The sequence below is a fragment of the Haliaeetus albicilla genome, chromosome 11 (assembly GCF_947461875.1).
Source record: "Haliaeetus albicilla chromosome 11, bHalAlb1.1, whole genome shotgun sequence".
Taxonomy (NCBI): Eukaryota; Metazoa; Chordata; class Aves; order Accipitriformes; family Accipitridae; genus Haliaeetus; species Haliaeetus albicilla.
In genome coordinates this window covers 26,751,246-26,761,892 of record NC_091493.1, presented here as the reverse complement: position 1 = coordinate 26,761,892, position 10,647 = coordinate 26,751,246, and the positions used below count along the sequence as shown (strand labels likewise).

Here is a 10,647-nt window from a genome sequence, read left to right as displayed (position 1 = left end):
TTATGATGGGCTTTGGCTCCTAGGCTGCAGGTCTTGTTTAAGGGTACTGCCTGGTCTTGTCTAAATTACTTAGTGCTGTTCCCCTCTGCAGGAGGTAGACTTCTAGCGTGGCACCCATGGCAAAAGCAGGCTTGAGCTAGTGCAGATTACAAACCTCAAGGGACAGGAACAAATTGTGGTGGTTGAAAAAAGAAACACCTCCATTGTGTAGTACCCAGCGTTGCTTGCAGCAAGCAGGTTTTTAGGGGACTGCCAAATTTCCTGTTAGGCTGGAGGAAAGCACTGAACTGAGGGATGAGTTTCATCTTACCTTGTTGATCAACACCTGTGTGAGAGGCAACTCTGTAGTTAAGACTGAAGCAAAAAGAGCCTGCAGGATCTGAACTCTGAAAAAAAAAAAAATCTTGCAGCCTTTAGTTCTGTGTATAGTCTTTTCCTGTCTCTGGTAGCAAACTTTTTTTGTTAAAAAAACCCCATGCTATGTACAGCTTCCCTTCCTGTCCTTGGGGAGAGGATAATGAGTCATGGGAGGACATTGCTTAATGCCCTGGAGGTGCTTGGATTGTCTGGTTTGGGCAGGAACAAATTCAGTTGTGGGTCAGAGTTGCTCAAGATAAATGCACACTTGAATGTGAATGATAACTACTGAGACCAAAACAAGATGCCTTCACATGAGAACTTGTTAGAGGAAATGTACATGTGCCTGGATTTTGCTCTAGAAACAAATAGTAGGCACAGCTCTTGTTTGCTTATCAGAGTAGAAGAAGGGCTTTGGGAGGATGGGGGAGAGAGTCAAGGACAGTTGTGTTTTGGGTTTTTTTTTATTTGTTTAAGATCTCCTTGTCTGGGCAGGATGGGAGCTGAAATGATTGCAGCAGGGCTGGGCTGCGTCCTCTTTCCTCTCTTTGCTGGCTTTCTTTATTTTTGGGCTTCTTTCACTTGCATTTGCCTTCCCCATTTTTATGCCTGCTCAAGAGTCTCTAGCTTCTTGCAGTCTGTCTGCTGCCTCCCAGCAGTGCAGAGCCATGTCACGAAGATGTGAGGCCATCTCTTCCACCCTCAGTGGCTTTTATGCCAGCTTATTCCTGTCCTTGTAACTCCAAGATCTGGGTGTGTTAAATGATGAGTCTTGCTGAGCAGCTAACGGGCAGTTGCTGGCAGTGTGGCTCTGCTTGTTCTTGGCATGTTACTGCTCCTGCAAGCTGCAGATGCAGAGAGCTTGTTTTATTAACTAGTTGGTATGCTTACAGTGCTAGGCATATCTCCTTATTCAGTCTGGTTCTGGAATGTATATAACCAATGTAAATTGTTTCTATTCCCTTGTCCTCACAGCTTTCGAGACTCAGCAACTGCTCTAGAGAAACGTCCCCTGTGTAGAACCCCAGCTCCTGTACCATGTACCAGTCTGGCTTTGTGCCGCGGGAGTATTCCCCAACCGTGATCCCACCTTCTGCCTACACCCACCCACCGCTGCGGACTGGGAGACCAGAAGACATGACCAGCTCCATGATGTTCCCTCCCATCCACATGCACAGCTACTACAGCCAACCCATTGCCTTTGTGGTGGACCGGAACAGCTACCCTGACTATGTGGGAGGTCAGGTGGAGTATCATCATCTCTACAGTGCCTCCAATCCCTACTTTCGTCCGTACTACACCTGGCACTTCCCTCCTGTGGTCCCAATCCCTCTCTACAATCCCTATGCAAGCTACAATCCCTACGCTGCATACCAGAGGTCAGATCAGTATCGAGACATGTGGCCAGAAGGCTTCACGATGAGAGGGGAACTTCAATGGGGGAAGCTTGGAAAGGTGTTTGGACCAAGGAAAGACCTCCCAGAATTTGTGAAGGATGATCTCCGGAGGGTTTACGGCACCTACCCACGGACCAGTGTCTCCATAACCTACCGGAAAGGGGAGTTCTTGGTCAAGGGAGACCCCAAGGCAGGAGAGCAGGTATATGCAGTGGAAAAAAAAGTCATCCAGCAGGCTGTGACACCCAGTGCTAGTGAGGCAGATGACAGCAGCGAGGACCGGAACCGTAAGAAGAAAAAGAAACCAAGACATTGATGTGGTCAGTCACCTGATGGACAGATGCTCCAGAGCACTTGTGAGAGCCAGTTAGCAGCTGTTCTTGGTGCAGCTGGCAAGTAGTACAACCAATGAATGCCACCATTCCCATTGGCTTTTAATTGCTCCCCATCTTCCACAAGCTTATGGCAGCTTTACCCTGTTTGATGCACAATGCCCATCCTGTGAAGAAACCACATGGCACTTGATTGTCTGCCGGATCAGCTCTTCGGTCCTGATTTTGAAGTGAAAGTTTAATTTCCACTGGTTTGCTTGAGTGGTCACAGTCTGGTGGGGGGATTTGCAGACAGCAGCCCTTGATTAGAAGGTGGACCTCTTCCTACCCTGCCCAAGGGAAGGTCCTGGAAGCTGGCTCCCTTCCTGGCACTTGGTTAAGGAGATAAATGGGATTTCTTCCAGGCTGGGGGCAGTGTAGGTCCCAGGGGACAGAGGGGTTCTTGAACACTGTGAAGAGCAATTGACTGCATATCTTGTCACTGCTGTTTATGACCATACTGTTGTGCTTAATCACCATGTGATGCCTGTACACAGCACTTCCCTATATGCTGGTGGAAGATCTTTGTGTCCCCATCTTCTCACACTTGGTAACCTAGTGCTCAGTTCTCCTGGCCATGTGTACTTGTTGAAATTGCTGCTTGAGGCCCTGCTCTGGGTCTGACTCAGCTCTGGTTGGAGGTGCTGGCTCTCCAGCAAGATTACTGGAGTTGTGTGAACTACAGCACTTCCACAGCTTGGCCTTTTGGAAGGGTGGACTTCAGAGTTGTGCTGGAAACCTGGAGGGTTGTGAGGGGCTGGGTCTGACTTGCTTGCAAACTACTGTACCTTTTAAATGATTATAAATAAACAACAACAAAAAAACCCAAATGCAAATTCTTATATTTCTGGGTTTTTAGCTACCTGACAGCAGTCTCTCCTGTGAACAGCTTGCAACCTGATCTGACTCCTTTTTGCAAAGTTAGGGATGACTTCTGATGTGGCTCTTGCCCAGCTGTGGTGGCTACCCTGCCTTGCCCCGTTTGTTGCCTGACAGCTTCCCCTTTGGGGACAAGCAGGGACTTTCTAAGCATACAGGAGACCTGCTCTGTCTCCCTGTAGCCTCCCCCTGACATGCCACAGGGGAGAAAGGCCTTCTATGCAGGAGGGAACTGGGTGCTCCCCATCTGCATAGCAAAGGAGAAAGCCTGTGAGGCTGAACTTGGTGGCCTTGAATTGCTATAAAGTCAAAGCAAGTGGATTTTTTTAAATTAATGCAACAGTTTTTAAGTAATTGCCAGATTGTCTCGGCAACTATCTGGATTTCCCCTTCCCTAATCAGCTTCTTGGAAATAGGTTAACTCTGCTGCCAGTTAAAGCTGCCAGAGGGCTGAACCAGAAAACTGCTGCAGAAACCTCAGACCAAGCTGATGTTCCTTGGCTGTGTTGCAAGTGGTGGTGGCTGTGGGGCTTACTGAATGGGCCAGAAAAGCCCTCCACTAATGACTGGTGGCTCATCAGATATGCCTTTAGCTACCCAATATAGGAAAAATGCAGCAATTCCTGTCTTTTTTTACTCTTCCTCGGCTAAGCAGGGCATCCTGATTAGAGATGTGCAGTTAGATGTCTGCTGTCCCGGTCTGGCAGGCTTGCTGCAGTGCTGGTGTTGCACTCCCTGTCCTTCCAGCAGCTTAAGCAGTGAACCCAAAGTTCATGCATTGGATCCTGATGTGGGCAGTGCAGCACTCTGAGGGGGTGCTGGAAGGAGTTTCTTCCCCATCCCTTATAGCTGGTGCAGGGCACAGCTGGGCTGTTGGAGCTGGATGCTGCCTGCTGTGGGAAGGGTGTTGGGAAGGGGCTGCTTTAGGTGAGATCCTGGAGCAGGTGCAAACCAGCTCTTCTAGGCGAGGTGAGAGGGAGCATGAGGTTTGCCCTATGGTGATGATCGGATGCTACATAAATTACTGGGACTTAGATAATAATTTATCTTAAATGCCACTCCTTCAGCCAATAAATTCCTGGTGGCAGCTTTGCACTGTGTTATGGTGGAAAATGTCCCCAAAACTCAAGGTGGGCAGCCAAGGTCTCCCAGAGGTATATGGTGGATGGGTGGAAGGAGAGCCTGTTGCCTCTACAAAAGCTTTCTCTGAATACCTGTTCCTGCTGGGGACATCTCTGGGGCCCACAGGGAGAGAGGGGGCACAACCCTTAACTTTACCTGTCCTGTCCTGTTTATCTTCTCCAAAGTTTTGTTTGGTTTCACTGCCCAGACTCTGAACAGGAGATTGCTGGGCACACCCAGGCTGTTGTTCTAACTGTGTATTTTTAGCAGAGGCTTACAATCACATGCAGTACATCAGGAGGCAGCAACGTATTTATTTTCTCAAGTGCCATTTCACTTCCAGAAGGAAGAAAACATTTTCTAGTTGGGCTTTTTTTCCCTTGAGGGAAAGCCTGCCACAAATGGCCACTGCCTAGAGTGGATCTCTGAACACAGGGTTTCCCATGGTGGCTGTAACTCACCTCCATCCCTACTCTGGTCTCTGTGGGAGCAAAGATTTGCACATTTCTTGCAGGAACAGCTCACGCTTATATTCGCTTGATGAAGGTTTGAGGCTCATTTGCTGCCCAGCTGCAGAACTGAATCCATAGGGCATTTTTGGAGGCTTTAACGCCTATGGAATTCAGTTCTCAGAGCCAAGCAGCCAGTGCGAGTCAGCTTCCCCTGGCCCCAGCCAGCTCCGTCTCCATCTGCAAGGGGGGAAAAAATAGCAAAGAGCTCATCATGTTGCTGACACAGTGCAGGCACTGAGCTGACACAGATTTTTGCAACTGGAAGCTGCTGCAAGGAGACGACTCTGGCACCTCTCACTCTCACCCCAGAAGCAGCACACGCAGCCATGGCTTTCTTTGGAAACTTTGCTCAAGTTGGCTGCTATTTTTTTCCACTGCTTCCACGTGTTGTCCTGTCGTTCGGAGCTGCTGCAGAGCTTCAGGTCAGCCCTGAGCTCTGTAAACTTGCTGGAGCTGTAAGAGAAATACCATTTCTTCCAGATGGGGCTGGTATTCGCAGGTGCATTGGGAATCCCGCCTACATGTTTGCCCTGTGCGTGGGTGGTAACACATCCCTCAGTCTAAACTGTTCCTCTGCGAGTGTGTCTGAAAATGGGGTGCAACCATGCCGGGGGCAGTGGGGGGATGCTCAGCACTGCAGGAGCAGCCTAGCGCTCCTGGGCGCCAGCCCTCTGCTCTGCTCATACCGAAACCAGCACTCACAGGAGCCTCTGGAACTGGGATGTGCCAGCTGATGGATGGAGATGGTTTGTGCGGCAGGTGATACCGCAAGTGGACCATGAGGCAGGGGAGCCTGCCTGTTTGGGTCTGGGAAGGGACAGAGGGTAATTCTGCAGCTTAAAACGAAGCAGTGAAAGGCTTTTTCCAGGCAGCATAAAGAGTGGATCCAGGGAGGGATCGGTCTCGGTCTGGGCCAAGCTGGGACATGCTGGTGCACTCCACAACTACACACGTGCTGCCTGCTGCCCCCACCCTCCAGTTTGGGCTACAAAGATCACGTGCATGGAGGGACAGACTCAGGGGACACGTGGGGACCTCCGTGAACAGCCGTGGAGGTGCTGATGCTGCCGGCAGATTTGGGCAGCCTCGGTCCTCAACAGATGTTAATTTTCAAACCCAGGGACTGAGCTGATAGCTGAAAGGCAGGGATAGGCTTTTTTGGGGCTTGGCAATAGTTTGACACAGTTGTGATGACAGTGGCTGAGGGTGGCTCGGGCAGGAGTAACCCCTGGGAGAGAGTTACAGCCCTTTGCCTGTATGCCAGCAGTGCAGGAGGGGAGCCCTCGGGTCTGATGGATCCGCGGAAGAGACGGGAAATGACACACGCTGCTTTGGAGCACGGGCAAAAATTTTGATGGGGGAAGCACCAAGCAACTGTCAGCGTGAGGAGCCGACTCCACAATTGCTCAACACCCTGCCCGGGGCTCTATTTTAATTCATCTGTGGGGAATCCGAGTTCAGCTGGGGCAGCGTGAACTCACCATCCTGACAAGTGTCCCAAAGGAGCCAAGCCCTGTTGCAAAAGCCGTGGGGTCCCAGGCTGTGGGTCCCAGCCCTGGCACATCCTGGGGACCACATGCAGCAGTACTGCAGGGGCTACCCGGAGGGATGGCAGTGGAGGGAGATGGGGTAAAGCAGAGCCTTACACCAGGGTCCCCCTGCCCTGCCATGGGTGGTCAGGGTCAAAGAGGCGGCTCAGGGACCTGGCTGTGCACCACACTGTTTTTCAGACCACCGTGGCATGGCAGAGAGGTTTCAATAGCTCTGAGCCCCCCAAGCTCAGAAAAGTGGGGTGATCTCTCCCTTCCTCCTCCTCCCCCCACTCTGCAGGCAGGGGCCTGTGCAAGGCAGCGGGGCAGGAAGGCAGCCTGCCAGAGACACTACAGCCGGGTGGGAGCAGACCTGCCAGCCTGCGATGGCTGGTAGGGATGGGGTGCTTTGGGGCTGCTCTTTGGCCAGCTTACGCCATGGGGTGGTCACCCTGCAGCCCCTAGCTACTCAAACGCATGGAAATCCTTTGTGCTTTATTTTTTAAGCTGTAAAACTCCTCTCCGAGGCATTTACCCCAAAAGGGTTGAAGGATCGCTGCTGTTCAAAGTGCTGGCCGCCCACCTTAAGCCCTCAGCCGCTCTGAGCAACTGCTGCTTTCAGGAACCGAAAGGTGGAGGTGAGAGAAAAGCCTTCCTCCCCATCTTCCTCCATGGGCTGGTTTGCAAGGAAAGGGGAAGGGTTTCAAGCAGGCAGGCGGGTGAGCAGGATGGGGGTTTGACCCCAACAAGCCCTCCCTGATGGTGCTCTGGCAGTTATCCCCTTCCCTTGCTCCGTGGCCCCAGGGAGGTGACATGGGTGCTGGGGCTGCATGGGACAGCTCAGCAGCTGCCTGGCATGCATCCTGCCATGCCCTGTGCCCCTACCCTCCCTGGGATGGGGCAGGGACAGCTCCAGCAAGCTACTTTTGGTGTCTTGCCTGTGGGTGCTGGGGCTGGGGCACCCCATCTCCAAAAGGCACCAGAGGCAGTTTGACCCAGGTGCAATGGGAAGCACACAGGGGCCAAGCTGGGAAAGGAGGGGTCAAAATGCAATCTCAGACAAGCTCCAACTCTTCTCTTTCACTCCTGGCTGTTCCTGCAAGCAATGTCCCCATGATATGGCAACCACAGCACCCCTGGGACCAAGGGGCCCCAAGGAGCGGGGAGTGATGTGGACTCTCCGTGGGGCATGGCACCACAGGCAGCCATGGGGTGCAGGATGCTGTGCCTACCCCTCCAGCAGTGCTGGGCTCCTGTTCCTGCACAGTGGGCAAAGGGACAGTTCTAGCCAACCTCCTGCTTCCAGACCCATCCCTTCTCGTGAGAGCAGGTGCTTCCATGGTGTTTTCAGGATGCTTGTGCAGGTTCCTATGCGCTGCGTGTGCCGGGCACATCTCCTCCTCTGGGCTCTGCCTTTGCTCCTTGGTGTTCCAGTCTCCAGCTTTGCCCTGTGTTCCTGCACCGGAGCAGGGCACTGGGCAACGCCAGGGAGGGCAGGGATGAATGGAGATGCAGGAGCCATGCGGGTGCTGGGTATTTTGTTGGTGTGGAGGTGCCCTGCCCCAGCTTGACCTCGCGTTTTCTTGAGGACATGTCAGGATGCAGCACTGAGCTACGGGGTGACCAGCACGTGCTGAGCCCATTGCCCCAGTTCAGCCCTGGGGAGGATTGCATCAGCCCAGCTGCCTGCCATGCAGGTGGGGGTTTCACAGCCGCACTGTGATCTGCCTCCCCTAATGCTGGGGTGGGAGCCCTTGGGACCCTGCACTGCTTAAATCCTGCTCTCTGCCTGGCTTGGGATGTGTGGGGTCCCCTTGTTGGTTCTGGTACACATCCCCTTCTCGTGCTGGCTGTCCTGGGCTTGTCCTACCTCTGGGAGAGGTCTGGATTTGAGACGCTGATGTTGATCTTAGCAGCCGGGTGACAGCTTGTTGAAGCTGACAGATGTGCCCAGGAGCAGGCACCAGGGAAAAGATGGGCTCCAGCGCAGGACCCAAAAAGTCAAGAGCTCCTCGAGGCTCCTGACCTCAGCCTGAAAATACTGGTTGGTCAAGAGACACCCCAGGCAAGTGGGTGCCCAGCAGGCTGCTGCTGCTGCTGCTGCGGTGGGGTTTTCTGTGTTGCACTGAGTTAACCTGCAGCCCCTCACAGCCCCTGCTCCTGGGGCAGGAGGCTCTGAGGCCCCAGGGCAGCAGTGATTGGAAACGGCCAGCTGGGACCTGTGGGCAGCTGAGCCCTGGAGGGAACCCGCAGCAGCACCCATGGGTGCATCAAGGTACCATGAGAGCCACCCCAGGGAGGCATCCCCCCAGCCCCGTGTCTCCAGCACCCACCTGTCTGTGGGGCTGTGTGAGGTACACTTTGCCTTCCCTGCAAACCCCACATTTTCTTTCTCTGCAACAAGTAGGGGAAATACTATCAGCAAAACTGAAATACCCCAGCTGAGCAGCCCAGCCCAGCCTGGCCCTTGGAGCACAGCAGAGATGGCCACACGAGCACGCTTCCCCACGGCAAGCCATGTCGGAGGTGATGGGAGGGCACGGGGAAGCAAACGCTTGTGCACGGCCAACCCTGCCACCCGGAGATCAGTGCCGCACCGGTTCAGCCCTGAGCTGCCAGTCGCTTTTAGCCCTTTCTGGCTCTCACCCTCCCTCACTCCTGTGGGGGACACGGGGCAGGCTGGAGGGCTCCCCTCTCCCTCGCTCCCAGGGGAGACCAAGCATGAGCGGCTGCTCCGGGAGGGACGTGGCAGCCTTGCCAGGACTCCCCAGGTACTGCCAGTGCTCGGCTGTTAATGATTTATTGCACTACGTGTTAATGAAAGCAGCAGTGCCCTCCTTTTGGTGTTACCAGCTAATTAGCCCAGGAGTTACTCAATTAGCCGGGACGTGCCCGGAGCCAAGCAGCGGAGTCGTGTGGGTGCTGCACAGCCACCGGCGCCACGCTGACACGGTGGCTGGGGCGTTAATCCCGGGGGGTTTCACTTTGTCTTCCCAGGAAGTCTGCAGGAACAGTTAGGTGCCTCCCGCTTCCCACCCTTTAAAATATTAGCAGAACGGGTCCGGTTTCACAGATCACCAAAAAAGCCAGGGATAGAAGTGCAGATGCTTGTGCCCCACGCGCAGGGTCTGGCACCTCCTCTCCCGCTTCGTGCAGCCGGGAGCGAGCGCATTGCCATCGGCCGCGAGACGTCACCGTGTCCCGGCTGCTCGGTGCGGGGAGAGCCGCCCTCCGCAGCACCCAGCCTGTGGCTCCTTGGGGAGAGCAGCAGCAAAGAAATCACCCCGCACCCAGGGACACTGGCCCCCCCCAGTCTGGTGCAGACCCTCCCGCAGCAACAGTGTGACCCCGGCACTCACCCGGCAGCTCCGGCTCCCGTCGAGGCGATTCTGCGAGCGGCGGGGCCGGAGGCACTGTTAAATATTGCAGCCGACTTACTCACTTCTCTTCCTGGACGGCGGCGTGCAGTTTCCACCCACTTCTTTCACCTTTGGTTTCCAGGCTTTCTGAGAAAAGGGGAAGCCGTGGGAGGGAGCAACCGGCATCCCCGTGCCAGGGCCGCGGCCTCCAGCAGCCTCTGCTTCCCGGGAAGGGGTGGATGCCGGAGAGGGGGCTGCTTTCTCAAGAAGCTGTGGCATGGCTGGGAGCACCCTGTGCTCGTGCTGGGCTGCCCAGCACCCCATGACCCTCCTGGGTTGGGGAGATTTTCCTCCCTGGCTAAGCGGAGGGGGTGCCTGAGTGCTGCCTCCCTGGCACAAGCTCAAGGGTGGCTGCCCGGCCGGCTCAGCTTCCCCCTTTGGGAGTGAAAATCCTCCCCCCCGGGACTCAGATGCCTCTTGGCCTCACCCTGACGAAGCCCATCCACCTCCTCCTTTAACACAGTGCCTCTGCAAGTGGTGGCAGTGCCAGGGTGGGGGTCACCTCCAGATCGCTGACACCTGTGGTGAGCGGTGTCTGTCCTCAGCCTGCAGAGCCCTGCCAGCAGCAGCCACTGCCATGGGTCCGGCAATGCACTGGCCAGCATTCAATCCAGCAGCATGCCTGTTGGCACCGCAGGGGGCTCGTGGCCCTCCCCTGGGACATCAATAGCTGATGTCCTCTGGGACGTTATGGCCGGGCAGGTACCCCCCGCCGGTTCCCGCCAGCTCTGGCAGAGTGAGCGCATGTGCCTGGTGAGACTCCTTTTCTGTAAGGTCCCGTTGGCCAGCGTCCTCTTCCTGTCCTTTCCCCCGGGTGCCGCCGAATGCCCGACCATTGTTTTTGCTCAGAAATGACGTCAGGTCCTCCAGGGTTCCCCTCCACCGGCGGTTTGGAAACAGGAGTCTGGGGCCCCGGTGCAGGCTGCGGCACTGAGCTGATGGTGGGGCGAGCACTGCTGCGCCTCCTGTGCCACAGTGAACAAATCAATAAATAAATTGGCAAATAAATCGATAAGGGGATGGCGAGATGCCTCAGCATGCCTGTCTGCCTGCACCGCCTC

General features: G+C 54.9%; 1 protein-coding gene across 1 annotated transcript; it reads left to right on the top strand.

Annotated features, from left to right (window-relative positions):
* Window positions 1–273: 273 nt before the first annotated feature.
* Window positions 274–2,940, top strand: C11H10orf95 (chromosome 11 C10orf95 homolog). Its single transcript, XM_069796862.1, has 2 exons — window positions 274–728; window positions 1,333–2,940. The coding sequence occupies exon 2, from the start codon at window positions 1,396–1,398 to the stop codon at window positions 2,068–2,070; it is 675 nt and encodes a 224-aa protein (XP_069652963.1). The 5' UTR covers window positions 274–728; window positions 1,333–1,395; the 3' UTR covers window positions 2,071–2,940.
* The last annotated feature ends 7,707 nt before the right edge of the window (window positions 2,941–10,647 follow it).